Source organism: Erythranthe guttata, chromosome 2, assembly GCF_056151865.1.
Source record: "Erythranthe guttata isolate IM_541 chromosome 2, IM_541, whole genome shotgun sequence".
NCBI lineage: Eukaryota > Viridiplantae > Streptophyta > Magnoliopsida > Lamiales > Phrymaceae > Erythranthe > Erythranthe guttata.
The window spans coordinates 15939820-15967500 of record NC_142534.1 but is presented as its reverse complement, the minus strand read 5'-3'; the positions used below and the strand labels follow the sequence as shown (position 1 = coordinate 15967500).

At 34.4% G+C, this 27681-nt stretch overlaps 4 protein-coding genes and 1 long non-coding RNA gene across 8 annotated transcripts; 4 read left to right on the top strand and 1 right to left on the bottom strand.

Annotated features, from left to right (window-relative positions):
* The first annotated feature begins 2045 nt into the window (after positions 1–2045).
* Positions 2046–5603, top strand: LOC148772463 (uncharacterized). The gene is made up of 4 exons (XM_088815048.1): positions 2046–2344; positions 3023–3177; positions 3435–4837; positions 5022–5603. The coding sequence occupies exons 3-4, from the start codon at positions 3455–3457 to the stop codon at positions 5601–5603; spliced, it is 1965 nt and encodes a 654-aa protein (XP_088671174.1). The 5' UTR covers positions 2046–2344; positions 3023–3177; positions 3435–3454.
* A 136-nt stretch (positions 5604–5739) lies between these two features.
* LOC148772462 (uncharacterized) lies at positions 5740–7471 on the top strand. Of its 2 annotated transcripts, none has more exons than XM_088813132.1 (5): positions 5740–6036; positions 6120–6344; positions 6423–6515; positions 6635–6748; positions 6999–7471. In XM_088813132.1, exons 1-5 carry the CDS (start codon positions 5809–5811, stop codon positions 7332–7334), a joined length of 996 nt encoding a protein of 331 aa, XP_088669258.1. In that variant the 5' UTR covers positions 5740–5808; the 3' UTR covers positions 7335–7471. The 2 variants fall into 2 exon arrangements, with proteins under 2 accessions (XP_088669258.1, XP_088669254.1); XM_088813128.1 differs by having other exon boundaries at positions 5742–6036; positions 6590–6748.
* Positions 7472–13128: 5657 nt separating this feature from the next.
* LOC148772461 (uncharacterized) lies at positions 13129–13557 on the bottom strand. Its single transcript, XR_016030114.1, has 2 exons — positions 13326–13557; positions 13129–13204 (listed from the first exon to the last, which is right to left on the bottom strand). It is a non-coding gene; the product is annotated as an uncharacterized LOC148772461 (long non-coding RNA).
* A 3715-nt stretch (positions 13558–17272) lies between these two features.
* On the top strand, positions 17273–18073 carry LOC148772460 (putative F-box/FBD/LRR-repeat protein At1g78760). The gene has a single exon (XM_088815047.1). It carries the CDS (start codon positions 17273–17275, stop codon positions 18071–18073), a length of 801 nt encoding a protein of 266 aa, XP_088671173.1.
* A 2804-nt stretch (positions 18074–20877) lies between these two features.
* Positions 20878–27290, top strand: ALG12 (homolog of asparagine-linked glycosylation 12). 3 transcript variants are annotated; one of them, XM_088813122.1, is made up of 21 exons: positions 20878–20976; positions 21076–21161; positions 21532–21573; positions 21681–21726; positions 22338–22424; positions 22634–22689; positions 22773–22890; positions 23089–23147; positions 23434–23505; positions 23690–23753; positions 23848–23951; positions 24046–24117; positions 24334–24420; positions 24498–24565; positions 24650–24718; positions 24795–24877; positions 24956–25055; positions 25416–25481; positions 25658–25751; positions 25851–25933; positions 27050–27290. In XM_088813122.1, the coding sequence occupies exons 1-20, from the start codon at positions 20943–20945 to the stop codon at positions 25926–25928; spliced, it is 1485 nt and encodes a 494-aa protein (XP_088669248.1). In that variant the 5' UTR covers positions 20878–20942; the 3' UTR covers positions 25929–25933; positions 27050–27290. The 3 variants fall into 3 exon arrangements, with proteins under 3 accessions (XP_088669248.1, XP_088669247.1, XP_088669245.1); XM_088813121.1 differs by having other exon boundaries at positions 26990–27290; XM_088813119.1 differs by lacking the exon at positions 27050–27290 and having other exon boundaries at positions 25658–25933.
* Positions 27291–27681: the final 391 nt, after the last annotated feature.

Genomic DNA, 27681 nt, shown 5'->3' with positions numbered 1-27681 from the left:
TAATAATAATAATAATAATAATAATAATAATAATAATAATAATAATAATAATAATAATAATAATAATAATAATAATAATAATAATAATAATAATAATAATAATAATAATAATAATAATAATAATAATAATAATAATAATAATAATAATAATAATAATAATAATAATAATAATAATGATAATTATAATGATCATGATCATGATTATCATCATCATCATAATCATAATCATAATCATAAACATCATCATCATCCTCAATCATTATATTCTACTTTTACACGTACTTTTAAATGTACCACATCGCTCACGAACGGAAATGAACTCATTCAGAGTTATTATAAAACTCTCTAACAGTAATTTCAATTAAATGAACCCTTATGAATTATAGTCATTATGAATTAAATGAACCTTTATGAATTATAGTTATTATGGGAAGGCTTATTTAATTTTTATTTCTTAATGTTTTTTTAAATCAGAATATAATTTCAAATCGACCGAGAGCTCCGGAATTATCTTGACACATGCCCCCCTTTTTTTTTTAACCGAATCCGGAGATTTAGATATTCAGCCGAACATGGACGATCGAAATAACGAACCGCGCGGAGAAGCTGTTATCAAACGTTGCTTTTGTGGGGAACAATGCCCAAAAACTGAGTAAGTAGATTTTCCAACATTAATTCTTTATCAGTGATATGATTTTATATATATGTATATATATAATATATGTTTGTAATTAATATATTATGTTCTCCTGCATGCAGATTGTGTTTATGTCTATCGAAGAAGATTTTCTGCGGCGGATTTTGTCCTTGCGGAAATTGCTGGAACAACGGGGAAAACGAGACGGAAGTCGTTCAGCTGCGAAAAGAGATCGAATCTCGTACAGCTCTTGCACTAATTGGTTCTAGTAGTCCTCCTGATGCTTTATTAAAAGACGGCCTTAACGCCGCCGGGACAACCGACACTGATATCGGTCCGTTCAAAGTCGGCCCTTTCGAGGAGACGCAAACTGATTTTCAGATCCAAAAGTGCAGCTGTGACAACAAACAATGCTCGAATAAGTAAGAATTATTATATCCTAACAATTTTTTTTTCTTTTTTTTTAATCAAATTATACGATTTTGTAGACGATTAATTGAAATCATCGTACATTGTTTGTAATTTTTTGTCCCGCAGTGGCTGTGAATGTTACTTTCTGGCGGTAAAATGTATCGAATCGTGTGCGTGTAATGAAGATTGCTTGAACAAGCATGACAGAGAGGTTAATAAGAGGAGTGGAAATGACGGAAATGCCGAATCTTCCAACAAGCGCCTCAAGATATCTTAACTGAAGGTAAGATTTCGATTCCGACAAAAGTATGTATTTTATATATATGCGATTATATATGGATAACTTTATTTGCAGTTGGTTTATCACTAGGCCAAAACAGCTTACTTGCGACGTTTTTTTTGGCGACGATACCGGAATCGTCGCTAGTTTGCGACCATTTTGACTAACAAACGTCGCAAGATATCGGAAAATAAGATTTCGATGGAATACCTCGCGACGATAAGACCAATCGTCGCCAGTTTGCGACGAATAATAACAAACCGTCGCAAAGTGAAAAAAAAAATAATGAAGCAATCTCGTAGCGACGTTTTTATATAACCGACGCAAGAAAATTATTTTTTGCAATTTATTTTTTTACCTTAGCGACGAATAGTACATATTCGTCGCGAGTGCAATTGTGAAAAAAAAAAATTTATTGGTTTGGCGACGAATAAGGATAAACGTAGCGTAATAAAGAGGAAATATTAAATTATATTTATTTGTAGCGACGAAACGAGTGGATTCGTCGCAGGACAAATACTTTTTTAAAAGAATTATATTTATTATTGGCGACGATAGTGTTTTAATCGTCGCCAAAATAATTATGGAAAAAATCTCACTTTTCTATAGCGACGTTTCTGTAAGAAACGTCGCATGTCTAATTAATTTTTTTTTGGTTAGCGACGAAAGTCCTTAAAACGTCGCTACGAGATTGGTTTGAAATCTTTTTGGCGACGATTTGGCAGGAATCGTCGCAACAAAACGAATTAGAAGTCAGGCCCTAATCCCCTTTTCCCCAATTCTCTGAATTTCTTCTCTCTCATTTTCAATCTTCCCTCCGCCGGCGCCCCCCCTCCGCCGGGTCCTCCCCCTCCGCCTCCGTAGCCGCAGTCTGTCGCTGCTCTCCGCCGTCCGCCGCTGCTCTCCTCCGCCCATCTCTCCGCCGCTGCTCTCCACCGTCAGCCCATCTCTCCGCCCCCATCTCTCCGCCGTCCGCCGCTGCTCTTCCATGTTCGCCGCTGTTTTCCTCAAATCAGGTGTGTGTGTAAATTGAATTTATTTGGGTGGTTTTGTTTCTCTCCACGCATCAGAGAGTTTCTTGTACCTTCATCGAAATCGCATTAATCAAAAATGAGAATTAGGGATTCATTTTATAATGATAATGGCAAGATTTTTGTTGAGTATTCTGTTAATTACTTCACTTTTAATGACATTTTACTTGGAAATTCAAACTAATTAAAAGTGATTAGTGATTACCAGTTGATTTGGGCTTTTGTTGAGTATTTTTGTTGAGTATTCTGTTGATTTGGGCTTTTAAATCTGGATTGATTAGTGATTACCAGTTGATTAGTGAAATTGAAGTGGTTAGAGTTGAAAAGTTGAGGTGGGGAAGAAGATGGGTACCTGGTTGGTGATCTCAAAGTTATAGAGGTCCTGGGCTAGGGCGGAGACGCCGACGTTGTCGGCGGTGACGCCGTGGTGGCCAATCGAGTCGGAGTCGGCCGTAGGTTGGCAGCATTTGTGTTTATGTTAATATCAACTCTCTATGTGTGTAAAATGATTAACTAATATCATTTAATTTGAAAACAAATGAGCTAATTAAGTATAATGTTAATTGCCTTATAATTCTCCTGGATGAAGTTTAATTCAACATAGTGTATTAATTATGATGATCTATTAATTAATAATATTAAATAAATATGAAAAAAATGCAGAGAAGAGCAAATAAAAATAATAAAAAGGAGCAAGGATTAGCTAAATCAAGAGCAGCAATTAGCAATTAAAAAAGCAGCTTCTAGTTTGCCGTTTGTTCCCGCCGCCAGCCGTTACCGTCTGCCGCCATTCCTTCTCCGTCTGCCCTCATTTCAAGGTAATTTTCCTTTTTTTTTAAATCTTTGTTTGTTTATGTTGAAAATTTTGTATGTGTTTGATTATTGCAAACTATTTTTGGGTTTTTTCTCGGAATTGTGTGTTTGTTTATTTTATGTTGATTTGATGAGCCTGTGTTGCTCGGAATTATTGTTGCTCGGAATTATGCGAACTACCACCTTAATTTAGTTTTAGTTTATGAAAGTAACTTTGAGAATAATTGTGATTTTAATAATTGTGACCATTCCCAATTTATAGGTAATCTTGTTAATTAAAGCATGCCAAAAGATAGGAGTTGGGTTTTATTAGATGATCGTCGGTTAGAAGTATATCAAAATGGTTGTGTGGAATTTATGGATTTTGCCTTCGCTAAATGTGACGTTGATAATAAAATAAGATGCCCATGTAGAGACTGTAAGTGTCGTAAATGGGGGGATCGTGAATTCGTTCATAAACATTTACTTTGGAGGGGTTGGGATAAACTGTATGGGCAACGCCGATGGACTCTGCATGGAGAGTCCGAAGAACAATACATTGGCGAGGAAATAAACAATACTAATCGTACAGAAATTCCCGAAGTTGCAATTTTAAATGAACCTGTTGATGTACGTGATAATATGGAAGACTTACTGCATGCGTGTCTTCATCACGATCATCATCACGATCAAGAAGATCTTCACGAAGAACCCAACCCCGAAACTGATGATTTTCGTAAACTCATTGAAGAGTGGTGCATCCCCGTTTATGATGGATGCCGGGTATATACTAAACTTTCTTTTATCATGGAGTTCTACAAAATTAAGACTCGTGGCAAGATGAGTGATAATACATTTATTGAAACCCTTCAGTTAATGAGAAAACTTGATTTTTTAAATATACCCGACTCTTTTTATGAAGTTAAGAAGCTCATCGGTAAATTGGGGTGTGGTTACGTCAAGATTGATGCGTGTGAGAATGACTGCATGCTGTTTTGGAAAGATGACTCCAACTTAGATGCATGCAAAGTGTGTAATGCTTCAAGATGGAAGAATCCAGTAGAAAACCAACCGAGTTCTTCAACCTCTCAGCGCAAAAGGGTACCAAAAAAAGTTTTGCGACACTTTCCATTGATTCCGAGGCTCAAGCGGCTATTTATATGTCAAAAATCAGCAATCAACATGAGATGGCACGCTGAGTCTCGATGTAACGATGGCGTTCTCAGGCACCCTGCTGATTCTAATGCATGGAAAGAGTTTGACAAGAAGCACGAGTCATTCTCTTTGGACCCTCGAAATGTAAGGCTTGGCTTGGCTACAGACGGTTTTAATCCATTTGGATCGTTGAGTAGCAAGCATAGCACATGGCCGGTAATTCTAATGATTTACAATTTACCACCAAATATGTGCATGCAACGTTCTCATATGATGATGTCATTGCTTATTTCTGGTCCAAAAGGCCCGAAAAATGGGATTGATGTTTATTTACAACCCATGATCGATGAGCTTAATGAGTTGTGGGTCTCTGGAATAACAACTTTTGATGCGTCCACCAGACATTACTTTAATTTGCGAGCGGCACTTTTGTGGACTATCAATGACTTCCCAGCATTGGTAACTTATCGGGGTGGAGCACTAGTGGCTATCTTGCTTGCCCTAGTTGTGCTGAAAACACCGTGTCCGAACGTTTGTACAAGTCAAATAAACAATGTTATATGGGTCATAGTCGTTTTTCTGAAGAAGGGGCTCCACCCCTACCTTCAGGAGATGAGGTTTTATCAAAAACGGAGGGAATCAATGTGATTTGACTTGAACTTCCTTTGCAAATTGTTTTGAACAAAGTAGTAATAATTAATTGATAACGAAATAGGTGCAAGGAAAAAGTGAATTGTCTGAAGATCTGAAAGCCTTAGCTTGTTCACCTCAATTTAGAGTGAAGACTTTAAAGAGATTTGAAGTGCAAGGATTTATGTTCCGCACAAAATCATCTGAAGAGTCTTTTTTAACTCAAAATAGTGGTGTTTTTGTCAAAGCAAAAACTACTAGTTTCGCAAGCTCAAAGGATAAATCTCCGAAAGAAGAAGATGTAGGGTACTACGGCGTAATAAAAGACATCATTGAACTTTCATTCGCTGTAGGTACAAAAAAAGTGGTTTTGTTCGAGTGTGATTGGGCTAATATTCGCATGAATAAGACGGATGGTTTGGGATTTACACTTGTGAACTTAACAAAACCAGATATAAAAACAAGTCCTTTTGTTATGCCATGTCAAGTATTGCAAGCATTCTACGTTGAGGATCCGCAAGATAAACCATGGATGGTTCCTATTGTTATTAAACCAAGGGACAACTTTGCCTTGAGTCCTGATGATCTTACTGCAGTTGAAGATGAATGCTATGAGATACTTCCTATAAACCATGACATAAATATTATAGATGATATGGAAGAGTGAGGGATTATTTTGTTGATCAAATGTTAGTTGATTGTAATTTACTTGTAATATACTTTTGTTTATGTGATCATTTTATTTTTTTATTATAATTTACTTGTTATATAAATTATGTTTAATATTTATTGCCATATATCATGCATGTCATAAGTATTGTGTTCATTTTATTTTTGTCTACGTATATCTTATTTCTTTTCTCAGGCGAGGGATGTCGGAGGAAGATATTTCTGTTGATCATATAGGTACCGAGTCTACAGGTACTGACGTGGTTGATTTGGAGTTTGACGACAAGGGTATTCCCGTTGCACCTGGGAGGTACAAGTTGGCGGTGGCTATTAGTAACGAGGTTACGCATTGGGATAATTTTGATCCATGTATTTCTTGGCCTAACCACAAAAAAATGGGCCGTGTCGAGGGACTGTGGAGAGCGTTTAAGGTATTTGTATGTAATTTTTATTTTATATAAGTTATTTAATTTTATGTTTCATTTCAATTGTATATTTTATTTATTTTATTTAGGAAACTTGGAAACTTCCTGAAAATGAGGCTACAAAAAAATGGTTCAATGAGACTGCTAACGGTCGTTGGAAAGATGCGAAAACTAAACGATTGAAGGCAGTCTTTGATAGAGCTCCAGACCTTGCCACGGCTAAGGCAAATTGTCCAAATAGGATTAGTGTTCAAACTTGGGAGAAACTATGTGATCAATTTCATTCTATTTCCACTCCTGGTGTTGATGGGAAGGTAAATTATATATATTTAATTTATGAATCATGTTTAAATATATTAAAGAGGTTTAATTTTTTGTGTTATTGTTCACAGTCCAAATCAACCAAATGCAAGGACCCGCGAAAGAAAGTCTCGACAGACCACCATTGGGGTCGAACAAGTATCAATAGTTGGTCCCACAATCATGTAAGTAATTTGATCTATAATATTAATTTATTTAAGTTTAAAATAGATACTTACTTTATAATATTTTAATATAGTTTAAAAAATTGGGCAAAAATCCTACGGTGTTTGATACGTATAAGAAAGCATATATGGGTATTGATGTACTGAGGGAAACCGGGCCAAATATTAGTGAGGAAGGAGATACAGAAGAACCGTATAATGGGATAGCAACTCATGAACAACTTCGCATTTCGGTAAGTGTAATGCAATTTTATTCTTCAGTTGGTTGTATGTTAATTACTTATGTTTATTGTTGTCGCATGTTTATCATATGTAAATTATTTGATATGTTAAATTAGTACGTAGTTGAGATATGTGGATATGAATATTTGTTTTAAATAATGTTAAGTTGTTGCGTACATGGATGGTTTTTTTGGGGATGTTCATTTATTAGTTGTTATGCTGTCGAAATTTTGCTAAACAAGTGTACTTAATCATTTTCAGGCTGATTTGGAACGAGTGTACGATGAGACAATTCGTGATGGAAGTGACGAAAGCACGGCCAACTCAATTGCGATAGAAAAAGTGCTCGGGAAAAGCAAAGGGCTTGGAATTAAGATTGCAACCACCACAAAGAGTTCAAAGTCGAGATTTTCTTCAATTCCGCCGGAAGTGCAAATGGAAATGAATTCAATGAAAGAGCAAATGCTACTTAAAGATGAAAAAATGGAAAGATTGGAAGCGGAATTGAAAGAAACACGAGAAATTGTGAACACCTTAGTCGGTCGTTTTAGACTACAAGCCTCGACATCGACTCCTTCCAATGATGGTGGAGTATAAAAAAGGGATGAACTTTGTTTGGTTTTTGAATTAAACTTTGCAACACTACATTATATGCTTTTAAGTTTTATGTACTTTTTTAATTTATGTTTTGTGCTACCTTGATATTTAATCCGTATAATTGGTTTTAATATTTTCGATATAAGTGTATTTTTTTTTTGTACAACTGCTGAATACAGGTTGAATTTCTTAAATGAAAAAATAAATAAACCAGAAATTATATTAAAAAAAATAAAAAACCTAGCGACGAATAAATAAAACAAATCGTCGCAAATAAATCATGGGGCTTGCGACGAAAACAGTCATTAGTCGCAAATATTTTCCGTAAAGGTAGCGACGAAAATGTCACAAACGTCGCTCAAAGTAGCGACGAAAATAACATTCGTCGCCAACATTTGCGACTTATTACGTATTCGTCGCAACTGGTAAGCGACGAAAGTATAGGATCCGTCACGAATACTAAAAAAAAACATTTTTTTCCAGAAAATACGAATTTTGCGACGATTTATGCAATTCGTCGCCAACATTTGCGTTGAAAATGGTGTTTCGTCGCCGACCTTGCGACGGGACGTTTGGCGACGTTTTGTGCAGGATTTGGCGACGAAAATAATTCGTCGCAAACAGAAAAAAATCGTCGCCAAATACACATTTTCGTCGCCAAATTTCGTCGCCAGTCGATTGTTTTGGCCTATATTCTGGTTCGGTGTGACCTGAAGAATCGAAGCCCTTAGTAGAAAGAAATCGATGAAGCCATTGAAGAACTTGACTTACATTTTATCTTGTGCCAGAAACTCACTCTTTGGTGCATTAGTAGAAATAAAAAAAAAATGTATATAGAATAAATAAAACGGTACGGTAAAGCCGTTCTTGAACTTGAAGAACTTGACATATAATCTTTTGGTGCATCAAACTGAAACCGAGTTACGTTGCGTATAATTCGACCACTTGTTTGGTCTTTTTGAATCTCTCTCTCTCTCTCTCTCTCTCTCTCTCTCTCTCTCTCTCTCTCTCTCTCTCTCTCTCTCTCTCTCTCTCATCCAATAACATTTTGGTTTTCGCGGGGATAAAGTAGCCGTTGATTTCGCTGTACATCTTCTCTCGATGCTCGCGAGAGTAACGGAGTTGCGGGGTGTAGCCTTAGGGCTTAAAACGCGCTAAATTAACCTTATGCTCGTCGATGCTTGTTCCAGCTCAAAACACTCAACACCTTCGAAGACGGGAAAAGATCCGCCACCATAAACCCTCCCATAAAAAGCAACGCCTCGTTCATAACCTTGATCAACGCATCTCTATCTCTACAAACCCTACCGTACGCGGCCCTACAAGTTATCGAACTCGTCACTTTGAAAATCTTCTCGGTGATGTCAATCACGCCCCCGTAATTGCACGAGCTAATCGACTCCACGAGGTTCGAGATCGGACATTTTTTGCGCTCAATAGTTCGATTATGCATATTTTGCGCATTTGGCGCCAGTACTCGCTGTACGAGCAAAAACCTATGTCCTTATAATCGTACCACATGATCTTGGCGGCGACGCTGTCCGGCCGGTCGGCGAAGGTGGGGTCGCGGGTTTTCAGCGCTTCCTTTGCGATCTCCGGCGAAGATATGACGATGGCGGCAAGAGAATAGGGATTTTTGAAAATTGATTCTGGAAATAACATTAATCTATTATTCTTCATCGTAAAATAAATAAATAAATAAATAAATAATAATAATAATAATAATAATAATAATAATAATAATAATAATAATAATAATAATAATAATAATAATAATAATAATAATAATAATAATAATAATAATAATAATAATAATAATAATAATAATAATAATAATAATAATAATAATAATAATAATAATAATAATAATAATAATAATAATAATAATAATAATAATAATAATAATAATAATAATAATAATAATAATAATAATAATAATAATAATAATAATAATAATAATAATAATAATAATAATAATAATAATAATAATAATAATAATAATAATAATAATAATAATAATAATAATAATAATAATAATAATAATAATAATAATAATAATAATAATAATAATAATAATAATAATAATAATAATAATAATAATAATAATAATAATAATAATAATAATAATAATAATAATAATAATAATAATAATAATAATAATAATAATAATAATAATAATAATAATAATAATAATAATAATAATAATAATAATAATAATAATAATAATAATAATAATAATAATAATAATAATAATAATAATAATAATAATAATAATAATAATAATAATAATAATAATAATAATAATAATAATAATAATAATAATAATAATAATAATAATAATAATAATAATAATAATAATAATAATAATAATAATAATAATAATAATAATAATAATAATAATAATAATAATAATAATAATAATCATAATAATAATAATAATAATAATAATAATAATAATAATAATAATAATCATAATAATAATAATAATAATAATAATAATAATAATAATAATAATAATAATAATAATAATAATAATAATAATAATAATAATAATAATAATAATAATAATAATAATAATAATAATAATAATAATAATAATAATAATAATAATAATAATAAAAATAATAATAATAATAATAATAATAATAATAATAATAATAAAAAAATGGAAAGATAGGCTCTCATCCAATAGTTAATGGGCCTAACTAACTATACTTGAGCCCAAAAAACTGTCTTTTCCCGCCATATCACAATTATATATTTAAATATTTCCATCATCTTTTTATTTTTACTTTCTTCAAATTAAAACAGAAAAAAAAACGATAATCAGATAACCAACTCCAGGCGATAGACCAGAGAAGACGTGAAGACAGAGAGAAGATAAACTGATCAGGTACGTGTAATTTCTAGAGAGAGAAACTAAGAAATGCATGCAGAGACTACTTCACAACTCTTTCAGAATATAATCAAGCTTTTCATGCATGAAAATTTGACCGCAGTAACTGGAATCAATTGTATTTGTATGTGTATGTGTATGTGTATGTGTATACCTTTTTAATGCGCGTGTATCTCGAATTTCCGATTTCCGTTCTTTAATATGGGGGGTGGGGGGGGGGGGGGGGGGGGGGGTGAATTTGAATATTGGGTGGATTGAGTTTTGATTCTTTGATTATTATCTTCATCTTCAACTTCAAGATTCAAGTTTATGGTATGGTAGCATTTTTTAAGCATTATTTAATTTATATTTTTTAAATTTATTTTAATCAAAATATAATTTCAAGTCGACCGAGAGCTCCGAAATTATCTTGACAGATGCCCTTTTTTTTTTTTTTTTTGTTTTTTTACTGAATCCGAAGATTTAGATACTCAGCTGAACATGGATGATCGAAGTAAAGAACCGGCCGGAGAAGCTGTTTTCGAACGTTGCTTTTGTGGGGAAGAATGCCCAAAAGACGAGTAAGTCGATTTTTCAACATTAATTCTTTATCAGTGATATGATTTTATATATATATACATATATATAATATATGTTTGTAATTAATATATATGTTCCCCTGCATGCAGATTGTGTTTATGTCTATTGAAGAACAATTTCTGCGGGGTATATTGTCCTTGCGAAAATTGCTGGAACAATGGGGAAAACGAGACGGAAGTCGTTCAACTGCGAAAAGAGATCGAATCTCGTATACCTCTTGCACTTGACGGCCTTAACGTCGGGACACCTGGCACTGATATCGGTCCGATCGAAGCTGGCCCTTCCGCGGAGACATAAACCGATTTTCAGATCCAAAAGTGCACCTGTGACAACAAACAATGCTCGATAAAGTAAGAATTATATTATCCATCGTAAACATTTTTTATTAATTTTCTTTTTTTATCAAATTATACGATTTTGCAGACGATTGACATCATCGCACATTGTTTGTAACTTTTTGTCGTGCAGTGACTGTGAATGTTACTATTTGGAGGTAAAATGTAACAAATTGTGTCCGTGTAATGAAGATTGCTCGAACAGACAGGAAAGAGAGGTTAATAAGAAGAGTGGAGGTTACGGCAGAGTCGAACCTTTCCACAAGTGCATCAAGATAACTTATATGAAACGAACATAAGTTATCGATGAAGAACTTAAGTTGTTAAGTGTATAATCGACAGTTTGCAAATAAAATGGTACGGTAAAGCCGTACGTTCTTGAACTTGAAGAACTTGACATGTAATCGATCTTTTGGTGCATCAAACTGAAAACCCGAGTTGCGTTGTGTATAATTCGACCGCTTGTTCGGTCTTTTTGAATGCTTTGATTCTGTGTTTCTATTGTTTTATATGTATAGCATTGTGTGCTGCATTTTGGATACATTGCTAATTATGGATAGATGAATGGTTTTTTTTTTCTTGGGGTTCTTTTAGTAATTTGGCCTTAGTTTAGGGGTTTTCTAGTAATTTACCAAAAATAATAATTAATGAAATAGTTTTTTTAAGGTTGAGAGATTAGCCCATTTTATGAAACCAAATTTAATATTTTGTGAAAATTACCTTTTGCTTGAGTATGAATCAAGTTCGAGTAACTTTAAGATTTTATATATCTTATCATTCTTTTTTTCGAATAAAGCTCGAGTTAGATTCGAACTTCATAGCTTATCGAATGGAAATATATTTTCATACTTGATTCGTTATGTTACTTTATTATTATAGGGAAAAAAAATATTTCAGCTATTTTGTTATCGAGTTAGTTGAAAATTATTTTTTCTTACGAAGATTTTTACCAAATATTTTTTCCAATTGCAATAAAAAGAAGAAATTTTAAAAAATCATTAAAAAAATGAAGTTGCCTTTATTTTTTCCACGTGAAAGTCCCGTTTCCTCCATAGGTATATATCTCGCCACACAGCATAAAAAAAAAAATCAACTTCGTATGTATATAATATTAATATGATATATGACATGTACATTGGTATTTTTAATAATTTATGCATGTAATAAAAACATGCTTTTGGAATGTTTTGGAGGGTGGTGCGACGAGGTAAAAATTTCTTTAATGATTTTTTAAAATTTCTTCATTTTATTGCAATTGGTAAAAATATTTGGTAAAAGTCTTCGTAAGAAAAAATAATTTTCAAATAACTCGATAACAAAATAGCTGAAACATTTTGTTTTCCTAACTCGAGCTTGATTCGAAAAAAGGAATGATAAGAAATATAAAAACTTAAAGTTACTCGAACTCTATTCATACTCGAGCAAAAGGTAATTTTCACAAAATATTACATTTGGTTTCATAAAATGGGTTAATCTCTCAACCTTTAATAAACTATTTCATTAATTATTATTTTGGGTAAATTACGAGAAAACCCCTAAACTAAGGCCAAAATATTAAAAGAACCCCAATAAGAAAAAAAAACCCAATCATCTACCCATAATTAGCAATATATCCAAAATGCAGCACACAATGCTATACATATAAAACAATAGAAACACAGAATCAAAGCATTCAAAAAGACCGAACAAGCGGTCGAATTATACGCAACGCAACTCGGTTTCAGTTTGATGCACCAAATGATCGATTACATGTCAAAGTTCTTCAAGTTCAAGAACGTACGGCTTTACCGTACTGTACCGTTTTATTTATTGTATATACATTTTTTTATTTCTACTAACGAGATTTTGCAAACTGTCGATTATACACTTAACAACTCAAGTTCAACATCGAATCTTACGTTCGTTTCATATAAGTTATCCTGATGCGCTTGTTGAAAGGTTCGACTCTGCCGTAACCTCCACTCCTCTTATTAACCTCTCTTTCCTGTCTGTTCCAGCAATCTTCGTTACACGGACACGATTCGTTACATTTCACCTCCAAATAGCAACATTCACAGTCACTGCAGGACAAAAAAATTATAAACAACGTACGATGATTTTAATTAATCGTCTACAAAATCGCATAATTTGATTCAAAAAAAGGAAAAAAAAAATTGTTAGGTTGGATCATATAATTCTTACTCTTTCGAACAATATTTGTTCTCACATGTGCACTTTCTGATCTGAAAATCGGTTTGTGTCTCCTCGGAAGGGCCGACTTCGATCGGACCGATATCAGTGTCCGATGTCTCGGCGGCGTTAAGGCCGTCTTGTGATAAAGCATCAGGAGGACTACTAGAACCAATTAGTGCAAGAGCTTTACGAGATTCGATCTCTTTTCGCAGCTGAACAACTTCGGTCTCGTTTTCCCCGTTGTTCCAGCAATTTTCGCAAGGACAATATACGCCGCAGAAATTGTTCTTCGATAGACATAAACACAATCTGCATGCAGGGGAACATATATATATATATATATATATATATATATATATATATATATATATATATATTAATTGCAAACATATATGTATATATATAAAAAAATCATATAACTGATAAAGAATTAATGTTGGAAAATCGACTTACTCGTCTTTTGAGCATTCTTCCCCACACAAGCAATGTTCGATAACAGCTTCTCCCCCCGGTTCTTAATTTCGATCATCCATGTTCGGCTTAATATCTAAATCTTCGGATTCGGTAAAAAAAAAAAAAAAAAAAAAGGCATCTGTCAAGATAATATCGGAGCTCTCGGTCGATTTGAAATTAGATTCTGATTTAAAAAAAAAATCCTTCAAAACTGCTACCACCCAATTTTCGAATCGACCAACAAATTCAGAAAGAGTCGAGCCAAAAGGAAAAACAAAAATAATATTAAAGAACAGAATCGGAAAATCGCAATATACATACACAAATACAATTGATTGGTAGTTATCAAGCTTGCAAGATTTGACAGCGAGCAAAAATTTTCATGCATGAAAAGCTGATCAATTTATCTTTTCTCTCTTCGCATGAATTTCTTACTCTCTCTCTCTCTAGAAATTACATGTGCCTGATCAGCTTACCTTCTCTCTCTTCACGTCTTATTTGATCTATCGCCTGGAGTTGGTTATTTGATAATCGTTTAATTTATAGAATGTAAATTAAAAAAAAAAGTGGAAATATTTAAATATACAGTTGTGATATGGCGGGATAAAAGACTGTTATTTTGGGCTCAAATATGGTTAGTTAGGTCCACTAACTATTGGATGAGGGCCTATCTTTCCATTTTATTATTATTATTATTATTATTATTATTATTATTATTATTATTATTATTATTATTATTATTATTATTATTATTATTATTATTATTATTATTATTATTATTATTATTATTATTATTATTATTATTATTATTATTATTATTATTATTATTATTATTGTTAATAATAATTATTAATAATAATAATTAAAAAAGAATCAAAAGAATTTAATTTATATTTTTTTGGAAAGGGAAAGATGGGCCCTCATCCAATAGTTAGTGGGGCCTAAATAACCATATTGATTCCAAAAAACTGTTATTTCCCGCCATATCACAACTATATATTTAAATATTTCCATCTTTTTTTTATTTATTTACTTTCTACAAATTAAAACAGGAAAAACGATAATCAGATAATCAGCTCCAGGCGATAGATCAGAGAAGACGTGAAGAGAGAGAGAGAAAGAGAGAGAGAGAGAGAGAGAGAAGATAAACTGACCAGGTGCGTGTAATTTCTAGAGAGAGAGAGTAAGAAATTCATGCAGAGACTACTACTTCACAACTCTTTCAGAAATTAATCTTTTCATGCATTAAAAAAATTACTCGCTGTCAAATCTTGCAAGCTTGATAACTACCAATCAATTGTATTTGTGTATGTATATGTGATGTGTATACATTTATAATGCGCGTGTATCTCTAATTTCCGATTTCCGTTCTTTAATTTGAAAATTGGGGGAATTGAGTTTTGATTCTTTGATTATTATCTTCATCTTCAAGATTCAAGTTTATGGTATGGTAGCATTTTTTAAGGATTATTTAATTTTTATTTCTTAATGTTTTTTTAAATCAGAATATAATTTCAAATCGACCGAGAGCTCCGGAATTATCTTGACACATGCCCCCCTTTTTTTTAACCGAATCCGGAGATTTAGATATTCAGCCGAACATGGACGATCGAAATAACGAACCGCGCGGAGAAGCTGTTATCAAACGTTGCTTTTGTGGGGAACAATGCCCAAAAACTGATTAAGTAGATTTTCCAACATTAATTCTTTATCAGTGATATGATTTTATATATATGTATATATATAATATATGTTTGTAATTAATATATTATGTTCTCCTGCATGCAGATTGTGTTTATGTCTATCGAAGAAGATTTTCTGCGGCGGATTTTGTCCTTGCGGAAATTGCTGGAACAACGGGGAAAACGAGACGGAAGTCGTTCAGCTGCGAAAAGAGATCGAATCTCGTACAGCTCTTGCACTAATTGGTTCTGGTAGTCCTCCTGATGCTTTATTAAAAGACGGCCTTAACGCCGCCGGGACACCCGACACTGATATCGGTCCGTTCAAAGTCGGCCCTTCCGAGGAGACGCAAACTAATTTTCAGATCCAAAAGTGCAGCTGTGACAAAAAACAATGCTCGAATAAGAAAGAATTATTATATCCAACGTAACAATTTTTTTTTTTTTATCAAATTATACGATTTTGTAGACGATTAATTGAAATCATCGTACATTGTTTGTAATTTTTTGTCCCGCAGTGGCTGTGAATGTTACTTTCAGGCGGTAAAATGTAACGAATCGTGTGCGTGTAATGAAGATTGCTTGAACAAGCAGGACAGAGAGGTTAATAAGAGGAGTGGAAATGACGGAAATGCCGAATCTTCCAACAAGCGCCTCAAGATATCTTAACTGAAATTAATGAAGGTAAGATTTCGATTCCGACAAAAGTATCTATTATATATATATATATATATATGCGATTATATGTGGATAACTTTATTTGCAGTTGGTTTATTCTGGTTCGGTGTGACCTGAAGAATCGAAGCCCTTAGTAGAAAGAAATCGATGAAGCCATTGAAGAACTTGACTTACATTTTATCTTTAGTAGAAATAAAAATGTATATAGAATAATAAAACGGTACGGTAAAGCCGTTCTTGAACTTGAAGAACTTGACATGTAATCGATCATTTGGTGCATCAAACTGAAACCGAGTTACGTTGCGTATAATTCGACCACTTGTTTGGTTTTTTTGAATGTCTCTCTCTCTCTCTCTCTCTCTCTCTCTCTCTCTCTCTCTCTCTCTCTCTCTCTCTCTCTCTCTCTCTCTCTCTCTCTCTCATCCAATAACATTTTGGTTTTCGCGGAGATAAAGTAGCCGTTGATTTCGCTGTCTTCTCTCGATGCCCGCGAGAGTAACGGAGTTGCGGGGTGTAGCCTTAGGGCTTCTTTGACGACCAGCTTTAGGTACTTAAGTTTTGAAGCTTCGGTTTCGTCGATTTTTTGGCCGTCTTTGGAGACGTTTCTTACTTCGGCTTGTGCCTTTGCTCTTACGCGTGGGTTCCGCATTAGCTCCACCATTGCCCAATCGATTGTCGATGATGAAGTTTCGGTTGCCGCTGAGAACATGTCCTGGTTGAGAAACGAAGACACGATGCAACTAGTTAAGTCTTTTTTTCAAACAATAAATAACTACGGGGTCATAAATACTCGGATAAACGGTATAAAACCTCCGCGTGTTAAGCGAAACCTACACGTTTATGTTTATTTTATCGTATAAAATGAATTGTGATTTGGTACAATTTCTCTCAATACACAAGAGTTTAGGTTGTTTGAAATTAGGGCTGCAAATCGGATCGGATCGGGATTAGCACTATTTCGGAAAATTCCATTGTCTCCGAAGTGTAAAAAACTAACTTTACCAACGTCCCTATTCTCTTGCCGCGTACCGCGTAATTTTACCAATCCCCAATTCTCATTCATCTATTTCTCTCTCTATAATCTCCCAATTCGGCCGCTCTATCCTCAAACACCACCGTCCTCCTATCAAATTCGCCGAAGGCATGAAAAAGGCAAAATCAGAAGACGGCATTGACAGAATCTCCGAGTTGCCACAGTGCATACTGCAGAGAATACTGTATTTCCTCTCCCAACAAGACGCCGTCCGCACCTCCGTCTTCTCCAAATCATGGCGCCGCATTTGGTGCACTCGCCCTAATCTCAATTTCTCAGACGCCTTATTCAAAGGTAACACCAAACAACAACAATTCACCTCATTCGCGTGCAATACTTTACAGAGATACTCCGATCAAAAGCCGTGCGTAGATGATTTTCGCCTCTCTATATCTCTGCTTGATCTCGATTCGATTTCGCTTCTCCGTAAATGGATCCCATTGCTCCCAACCATCGGCGTAAAGCAGTTCCATCTTTCTATTCTTTCCGAGCAAATTACCGATTTGCCCTCGGTGGTCTTTGAAGCTGGATCTGAACTCAAGCTTCTGCACCTGCAAAATTGCAATTTGGTCCAAAATACCCCTGAGATTATACCGTTTGTTCGCCTGCAAGTGATTAAACTCTGCCACGTCTCGATCGCGAACGGGGTTTTCGACAAGGTAATCTCGAGCTGCCGTTTGCTTACGACAATGTGGTTCCAAGAGTGTAAGGGGCTGAAAACCATTACCGTGGAGAAGAAGGTTCACAGATACCTCAAGCACTTTGCTTTTATCAACAACGATACTTTCCCGTACGACGAATGCAGCATCCAAATCGACAGCAGCCCGGATCTCAAAACGATCAAGATTATCGGCAGTAAGATCCGCTTCAATGGCCGCGAGTTCATCAATCTGAGCTCTTTGGCTCTATAGAATGTGGTGATACTCTCTAGCAATAATTCGAATTCGGTCGAACAATCTCGGCTACTAATACGTATTGTTGCCCCCCGAATAAAGTACCTTCACTATTCGGGATTCTTCATCCCGTCAATCATTTACGCACCGGCTTCGGGGACGTCGGTTTTAGGACTGTACATTCGGGATGTAGATAATGCTCCGTCGTGGTTGCTCGGACTAAGTAAACTGCTCAAGAGTTTACGCAGGTCCGATATTTGGCTGAATATTGTTCAACTTACCATGAACAATGTGGACATTCAAGAAGACGATCTAGTACGACACGTTTTAGATGACGACGGTTATTATTATAGACCTGTTGTGGTGCATTTAAAACTCCACATTAGTCATTTGAGTTCGCTTCCATCTGTTTTGAACTGTTTGTTTTGTATCTGTCGTCCGAGGAAAATAGCTCCCAGCTGGTTCTCGCAGGGAATTTGTTGGGACGGAGAAAGGGAAATGAAGGAACTCGGTGAGTTTTTCTGCAATATCCAAAAGATGAGAGAGAGTGGAAATCAAGAAATCTGGCGAGATTTGGAGGATTTAACGATTGAAGGTTTGGATACGAGTTTGTCAGAATCTGCGTTTTCGGAGTTTGGGGTTCGATTGCAATGGAAGAGTGATCAAGATTGTGCAGAGAGAGAGAGAGAGAGAGAGAGAGAGAGAGAGAGAGAGAGAGAGAGAGAGAGAGAGAGAGAGAGAGAGAGAGAGAGAGAGAGAGAGAGAGAGAGAGAGAGAGAGAGAGAGAGGAAGCATTCAAAAAGACCAAACAAGTGGTCGAATTACACGCAACGTAACTCGGTGTTTCAGTTTGATGCACCAAAAGATCGTTCACATGTCAAGTTCTTCAAGTTCAAGAACGGCTTTACCGTACCGTTTTATTTATTCTATATACATTTTTTTTATTTCTACTAATGCACCAAAGAGTGAGTTTCTGGCACAAGATAAAATGTAAGTCAAGTTCTTCAATGGATTCATCGATTTCTTTCTACTAAGGGCTTCGATTCTTCAGGTCACACCGAACCAGAATAAACCAACTGCAAATAAAGTTATCCATATATAATCGCATATATATAAAATACATACTTTTGTCGGAATCGAAATCTTACCTTCAGTTAAGATATCTTGAGGCGCTTGTTGGAAGATTCGGCATTTCCGTCATTTCCACTCCTCTTATTAACCTCTCTGTCCTGCTTGTTCAAGCAATCTTCATTACACGCACACGATTCGTTACATTTTACCGCCAGAAAGTAACATTCACAGCCACTGCGGGACAAAAAATTACAAACAATGTACGATGATTTCAATTAATCGTCTGCAAAATGCAAAATCGTACAATTTGATAAAAAAAAATGTTAGGTTGGATATAATTAATAATTCTTACTTATTCGAGCATTGTTTGTTGTCACAGCTGCACTTTTGGATCTGAAAATCAGTTTGCGTCTCCTCGGAAGGGCCGACTTCGATCGGACCAACCGGTAACTTACTACTGGAACGACTTTCGGTACTGCTATCAGGTGCCTCGTTAAGGTCTTGTAATAAAGCAGGGGTGAAACTATGTGCAAGAGCTTTTCGAGTTTTAATCTCTTTTCGCAGCTGAACGACTTCAGTCTCGTTTTCCCCGTTGTTCCAGCAATTTTGGCAAGGACAAAATTCGCCGCAGAAAATCTTCTTCGATAGACATAAACACAATCTGCGTGCAGGAGAACATAATATATTAATTACAAACATATATTATATATATACATGTATATAAAATCATATCACTGATAAATAATTAATGTTGAAAAATCGACTTACTCGTCTTTTGGGCATTCTTCCCCACAAAAGCAACGTTCGAAAACAGCTTCTCCGCCCGGTTCGTTACTTCGATCGTCCATGTTCGGCTGAATATCTAAATCTTCGGATTCGGTTAAAAAAAAAGGGGGGCATGTGTCAAGATAATTCCGGAGCTCTCGGTCGATTTGAAATTGTATTCTGATTTAAAAAAAAAAACATATAAAAATTAAATAATGCTTAAAAAATGCTACCATACCATAAAATACTTGAATCTTGAAGTTGAAGATGAAGATAATAATCAAAGAATCAAAAACTCAATTCACCCAATATTCAAATTCACCCCCCAAATTGAAGAATGGAAATCGGAATTTGAGATACACGCGCATTAAAAAGGTATACACATACAAATACAATTGATTGGTAGTTATAATCAAGCTAGCAAGATTATATTCTGAAGGAGTTGTGAAGTAGTCTATCCATGCATTTCTTAGTTTCTCTCTCTAGAAATTACACGTACCTGATCAGTTTATCTTCTCTCTCTCTCTTCACGTCTTCTCTGATCTATCACCTGGAGCTGCTGCTGTTGGTTATCTGATTATCGTTTGTTCTGTTTTAATTTGCAGAAAGTAAAAATAAATATAGTTGTGATATGGCGGGAAAAGTCAGTTTTTTGGGCTCAAATATGGTTAGTTAGGCCCACTAACCATTGGATGAGGGCCCATCTTTCCCTTTCCAATAAATTATAAATTAAATCTTTTGTTTTTTGATTCTTTCTTAATTATTATTAATAATAATTATTATTAACAATAATAATAATAATAATAATAATAATAATAATAATAATAATAATAATAATAATAATAATAATAATTCTGGTCGGAAAATAAAATATGATGCAATTTGAACAATTAACCAAGTTTTGAGGGTGTAAAATGCGATAACTTATTTTTAGGGTGCAAAGTGCAAATATTGTACACTTCGAGGGTGCAAAGTGTAATTAAGCCAAATTTGCTGCGCTATTTCTTCTGCAGAGTGAGTTTAGCTTTGCGCGCTTGGGTAAGCAGACAAAATGGCTATCAATTCCAAATACATGCAACTTTACGGTACGACAAACATTGGGCAATCTTCTTAATCCTGTCTGAATTTCTAATTATTTAATTTAATTACTGAATTTGATGAATCTGCAAATTGTTTGAATTAAGGTTACGATCTGTTGCTGGGATCGATTGCTGCTTTCTATCTCTTTATGGCACCTTACACCAAGGTTGAAGAAAGCTTCAACGTTCAGGTATTTTTTAATTTGCTTTATATATTCGCTTTTGTTTTCGATTTCAAGTTTTTTTCTTTTTTGTTGCCCACACTGTTTTTACTGGTATTTTTTTTTTCTTCTGTTTTTTGAGGATTTTAGGTTTCTTAACACTCTTTTCTTGGATATATTTGGTTTTATTTTGTTTGGATTTTCAAGATTTTGGGTTTCTCATATATATATATATATATATATATATATATATATATATATATATATATATATATATATATATATATATATATATATATATATATATATATGTATATCATTTTTTATTTTTATTTTTTGCATTTTGATGAATTTATGAGTAAAACCCAATAATATGCAATAAGTGTCTGAATTTTTGTAGGCAATGCACGACGTCTTGTATTGGCGGCATCATGTGGAGAAGGTAAAAATATATATTTTCGGTTACGTTTACGGTTCTGGGGGGATTTTGTAAATAAAAAAATTGTTGTTTATATGATTTACCTGGTTTATATATTTTTGTGCTGTCAGTATGATCACTTGGAATTCCCTGGAGTTGTTCCTCGTACATTTATCGGTAATGTTTCTTACACCATTTCCTCCTATACAAACGCGTTGATCTTGATTAGATGTAGTTCAACGGTTTCCATTTCAGTTGCCTGCAAATTCATATCCTGTTTGATAAGATAATCAGAGCCGTTTACTTTTAAGTGTTTGCTCCGTAGGTCAGTAGTCAACGTTTGTAGGGAATCATTTGGATTACAATACATGACTTGATAAAGAATGCCTTAGTGAAAACGGATAAGAACTAAATCTGTTGCATATTGTTATGAATTGTAGAGATTTACTCGAACCGCAGTTTGCCACTCTTTCATGAGCTGTAGATATATAAGCCTTCGAGCAAGCATCAATGTCGTATTATTTTCAGATTCTTATCAAAATTTATTTGGGTGTAAACGACTCTTTCTTATTGCATATATGCAGTTATAGATTCTTATAGTTCTGTCTTTGCAATGGGGTTTCTCTAATTTTGAGCCTTCTTTATCTATTGAACTTGATCACCACCAAAATATTACTTTTCACCTCTATGATCGAGGCTAACTTTCGACTTTGGAGCAGTAATATATGGAGATTTAGGGTCAATTTAATGAGGCTTTGGTGTTTCTCACATAAAACCTTGTTTTACAGGCGCCGTAATTGTATCAGTACTATCTTATCCATTTGTACTAGGAGCAAGTTTATTACAATTGCCAAAGATTTACAGTCTTTATGCAGGTAACGTTTTGTTCCTGTGACTATGTTTCCATTTTGTAGAAGCGTTGTGTCCAAAATTGAACTCATCAACTTTGGAACAATTTGATCGATCAGTTCTGGCTTCCAGATTTTTCTAAATTTCTTTCCATTTCTTCGGATCTCTGGATTTTAAATTGATCACATTTTACAAGGCCTAACTTAGTGATCTTCTATCATTTGTTTTTATCCAGTTCGTTTGGTGTTAGGTTTCATCATCTTGTCTACATTGCGATTCTTCCGCATTCAGGTATAAATTTGGAACTGACTTCTTTAACACCCTTTTGCTCTTACATTTTTGAAACATACTTCTTTAATACAATTTTTGAGCAGATCAGGAAGAACTTTGGATCTCACGTTGAAGTGTTTTTCGTAGTGTTGACTCTCCTCCAGTTTCACATGCTGTTCTACTGCACACGCCCCCTTCCTAACATATTGGCATTTGGCCTAGGTAATAAATTGTGCTCGTAGAAATATTTAAACACTGGTGCTTTCTGTGTATATTAGAAAAAAAAAATTGCTGGTGCTTGCTGTCACGAGAGTTTTACCGCCCTATGTGATATATGTATAGAACTAAAAATAAAATCTCAAATTGCTGTATCCTGGGCACAAATTGCAAATGTCAGTTAACTTAATTAGTTGTTTGCAGTTAACTTGGCTTACGGGTATTTGTTGAAGCGAAGTTTCTATGCAGCATTAAATTCTTTGGTACGTATTCCTTATTGTCAATTAAATCTTGGATAAGTTTTACATCATTTAATGGTTACTGCACCACGCGTTATTGGTACGTGTAGAGGACACATCTTCCAGTTTCTCATTTCTACTATTGTTAATTGACCGCTACATACTTTTTGTCTTCATTGCTTTCGTCGTCTTTATAGACATTCAAGAATAAAAACGAGAAATCAAATAAAAATTGTAACATGCAACATTCTCTTATCTTTATCATTTTCTACTTTTTAATGAAATAAAACTCTGTTTTTCTGATGGTCAGATTTTCGCCACAATCGTCTTCAGATGTGATATATTGTTACTTGCTGCCCCTCTGGGTCTGGAGCTATTGCTGGTATGTTCTCTAGCCATTGATACTTTGTCTTGAAATTTGATGTTCTTTTTCCGTTATGCTCTGTGTGTGCGTGTGTGTGTGTGTGTGTGTGTGTGTGTGTGTGTGTGTGTGTGTGTGTGTGATGAGACAGTAATTAGTTCTTCTCCTTGTTTCTTTAACTCTGTCTTCAATTAATCAACTGCAGTCTAGATCAATTTCATTACCGAAAGCTCTATTATCTTGCACGGTAACTGCTCTGTTTTGCATAGGTTCGTGACCTAAACCACGCTATTTCCTCATCTTTCACACCTTAAAACAACAACTTTTTCTCAATGATATCACTATTATAATTATGCATTACAGGTTTGACAGTGCTGGTTGATTCAATCCTATGGAGGAAGTTGTTGTGGCCCGAACTTGAAGTTTTCTGGTTCAATTCGGTGTTGAATCGAAGTTCCGAATGGGGTGTATCCTTTTTCTCTGTTATCTGCTCTGTATGTTACTCCTTTTTATTATAATCTTATAATTATTTATCTTCTTCCTTAAACATTTCCCCTTTAGACACACGCTTTTCACTGGTACTTCACATCAGCACTTCCGCGTTCATTGCTGGCTGCATATCCGCTTTTTGTGGTGAGTGTAAGAAGGGTTTTCTTAATACCTTATTTTTCTATATGAAGTTAAAAAAACATCTTTTATTGGCTTAATTGTTCTTTTCTAAAATCTAGTTTCGTTTTCTTGATTTTACTATAAAGTACATAATCATATGCAATTTAATTTTAGTTTTATCGACCTTCACCTTTAAATGCTAATCAGAAGTTATGTTAATGTTGTGAACTTTTATTGCAGCTGGGTGTTATACTTGACAAAAGGGTTCGGTTCTACATTATTCCCGTTTTATCCTTTATTGTGCTTTACTCAAAGCTTCCCCACAAGGTAACGCAATGCAGGAGCTCTGTTTCGTTATCTGGAACTTTTATCAATATTGATAAATCATTATTTTACTGGTGCAGGAGCTCCGTTTCATTATGAGTTCCCTTCCTATGTTCAATTTATCTGCTGCAATTGCTGCTAGTAGAATGTACGTAACTTCTTCTTATCTATAGTTATCAAAATTATGATTATTTATTTTTTTAAATAAAAATATTATTTCGATTTTCTCCAGCTACAACAACAGGAAGAAAAGTTTCTGGAAGTATCTTTATGTTGCCATGCTGGGGTTGTTCCTCGTCAGGTTAAGTGAATTAACGTTTTTTGTTTCAATTGTTTGATGACGTCACCCAATTTTCTGCTGACATCACATTATGTAGTCTAGGGTGTACGATCTTGACATTTATGGCATCGTACGAGAACTATCCTAGTGGTTATGCCCTAAAAGAATTACATAAGATGGGTGAGCTTTTTCTTCCAATGTTTCTCTTTACCGAACATTCATTTATAAATATATATTATTTTATTATTTTATTTACAGGACATTTGGCGAATAATTCAAATGAAGTGTCAGTTCACATCGACACCTTCTCAGCAATAAATGGAATCTCGCGATTTTGTGAAAATCACGAACCGTGGCGGTATGCTCGACTACATTATTATTCCTATTACTGTATTTATGTTCCAAATGTTTTCTTTATAGCTTAATCGCACCGTTTAAATTAGAAAGTGGATCTACGAAAAAATTATATTAAATAGTAAATACTAACTAGCACTTTGTCCCCTAAGCTGTACGTCGATTTGCATGTTACCCCCTAAACATTTTTTTTCCCACACTATGTTCGTCCAAAATTCCATCGGAATCTTAGTCACATGACTTACACGTGATTTGTTTGGGGGCAAAATGTCCGTTATTATATATGTATATGTGTATACATATTCTTTGCCATTACTCGATCCAAAAAAATCTCAGTTCATGATTTGACTATGCTTTGTTTCAGGTACTCGAAAGAAGAAGGGATCCCTTTGCAAGAATTTCAGACTAGAAATTTTACGTACATTTTGAGGTAAATTTCCACTTCAATTATATTTACTTACCAAAGCCGAACATGGATTCTTTTCTTCAACTTTTTTTTTCGATTATTATTTATTTTATTTTATTTTATTTTTTTAAATTATTGTGTTACATTAACATGCATATATGGATTTTTAATTTAAAAAAAAAATTATTGCTTTATTGCAGTGAGCATGCTCAAGTCAATGGTTACAAGTGTCTCTTTAGTACAAAGGGGTTTTCAGGAACTCGTCTTCATGTTGGATTTCCTCCCATATCTCTGGTAAACGAAGAAAGCTTTATTTACCTCGTTGTTTTTTTACCTGAAGAATCGTACAAATATACCATACCTATTATTTTTTTTCTCTATAATACTATATAGGTCAAAATACCAAAGGTGTTTGTGCATGGAAATGTCGAAAACGAGGAAATAATGCATAGAAGGTGGCCAGGATGCTAACATAGGTAATAAAACTCAATTCAGAATTCTAATTTCCGTAGGGCTACTGGCTCTTTTCGTTCATGTGGAGGATGTCGAAAAGACTATATAGCCCTTCTACTTGCCCTGCGGTTTCGGAGGTTTTAATTGCACAATTGAATGTTATATGTTCTGTGATTTTAAAGTTTGTACTATTGTTTCTAAATCATAGATAGGATTAGGGTTTGCTCAACCTATTCATTAGCACTAACTGTGGTTTACACACACACACACACACACACACATATACATATATAAATTTTTGGGTGCCGGTTATTGGATAGAAATTTTCCTACCCGCTAACCAACCCGAAGTTTGTATGATCGGGTATCGGGTACCCTTCAACCCGAGCTTTTTTTTTTCATTTGTTATATGAAAAGACTGACCCGTCGGGTAAAACCGGGTCGGGTCGGGTCAACGGGTACCCGTATCCGAATGACTAATTCACGAAACCACCCCTACTCACAAGTCATAAGCAATTAAAAAGTCTGACCATTGACTTTGACTAATTGCACACTAAAAACCAAATTCCCCACCTTGATTTATACCACTCCATTTTACAATCTCAATATGCACTAACTCATCTCCTTCTTGCTTTCTTTCTCTCTCCCGGAAAAAAAAAAAAAAGAAAAAAGAAAAAAAAATGGCTAATTACGCCACCACCACAACACAAAGGCCATCTTCAAACCCTCAATCTCCTCTAATTTCCGACGAAAATGAACCCAAAATCTCGCCCCGAAGATACCACTACACGTTCAGCTTCAATCTCTCGTCTCCCTTCAACATCCCTTCATCACCAGAATCGGCTGCAGTTAGGATAATCAAAAACCTCGAAAAATTCAGTTTGTATTATGCGGTTTTCGTATGGACCGTGCTGTTTATCGCGCTGATCCCTGCACGGAAAGTTTCGGTCGTTTATTTGGTTGGCACAACTGAAGTGGCGTTTCTATACTACCTTTTGCTGCGTGCTTTACCGGATTCTTTTCTGCTAAATAAAATAATCGACAGGCGAATTGTGATGTTTGTTCTGTTTGTTGTTATAGCGGTTGAGATGATTCTGACTAAGGCTGCAGTTCATTTCTTTGTGGTTCTTGCCTCTACAGTGCCGATCGTTGCAGTTCATGCAGTTCTAAGCAAAAGGGATGATGTTGTCGTTGTGTCTGAGAAAGAGGCTGCAGAGATAGCTCTTCTTGTGCAGGAGAAACTTGGTGATGATGTTTCTTTGTCTGAGAATTTGGTTTGATTTTATTTTTCTCTATATATTGTTATTATGCTAAAAAAAGTTTGTAAGAGAGTGTGTTGAATAATAATTGTTAGTTGAATAACAAGGTCAAGAATTTGAAATTTGGACTTGATTACCGAAACGGAACTCGAAACCCCGAAAACCGAAACCAAGATATAAGTATAAAGTGATTGAAATTAGAGGATTTAGGTCATGTTTTATGGTTCTATATTGATGAATATAATTTTAAATTCTGATAATTGTGTATAAAATTCATATATATTTTACATGTATCCACACTAATATATGTGTGTAATTATGTGTAAATCAAATATGGATTTCCTTTTTTTTGATAAAAATAGTGGAGTTGACTCGGTCTTTGCATAATATTCCTTGGGGGCAAAAATGGTGGATATTGACTTGACTTGGTTTCACTTGAAAGTTAGAAAATATCACAATCTACACTCTCGCTATGCAAACTATTTGACTTATCAACGATAAAAATTGGCAAAA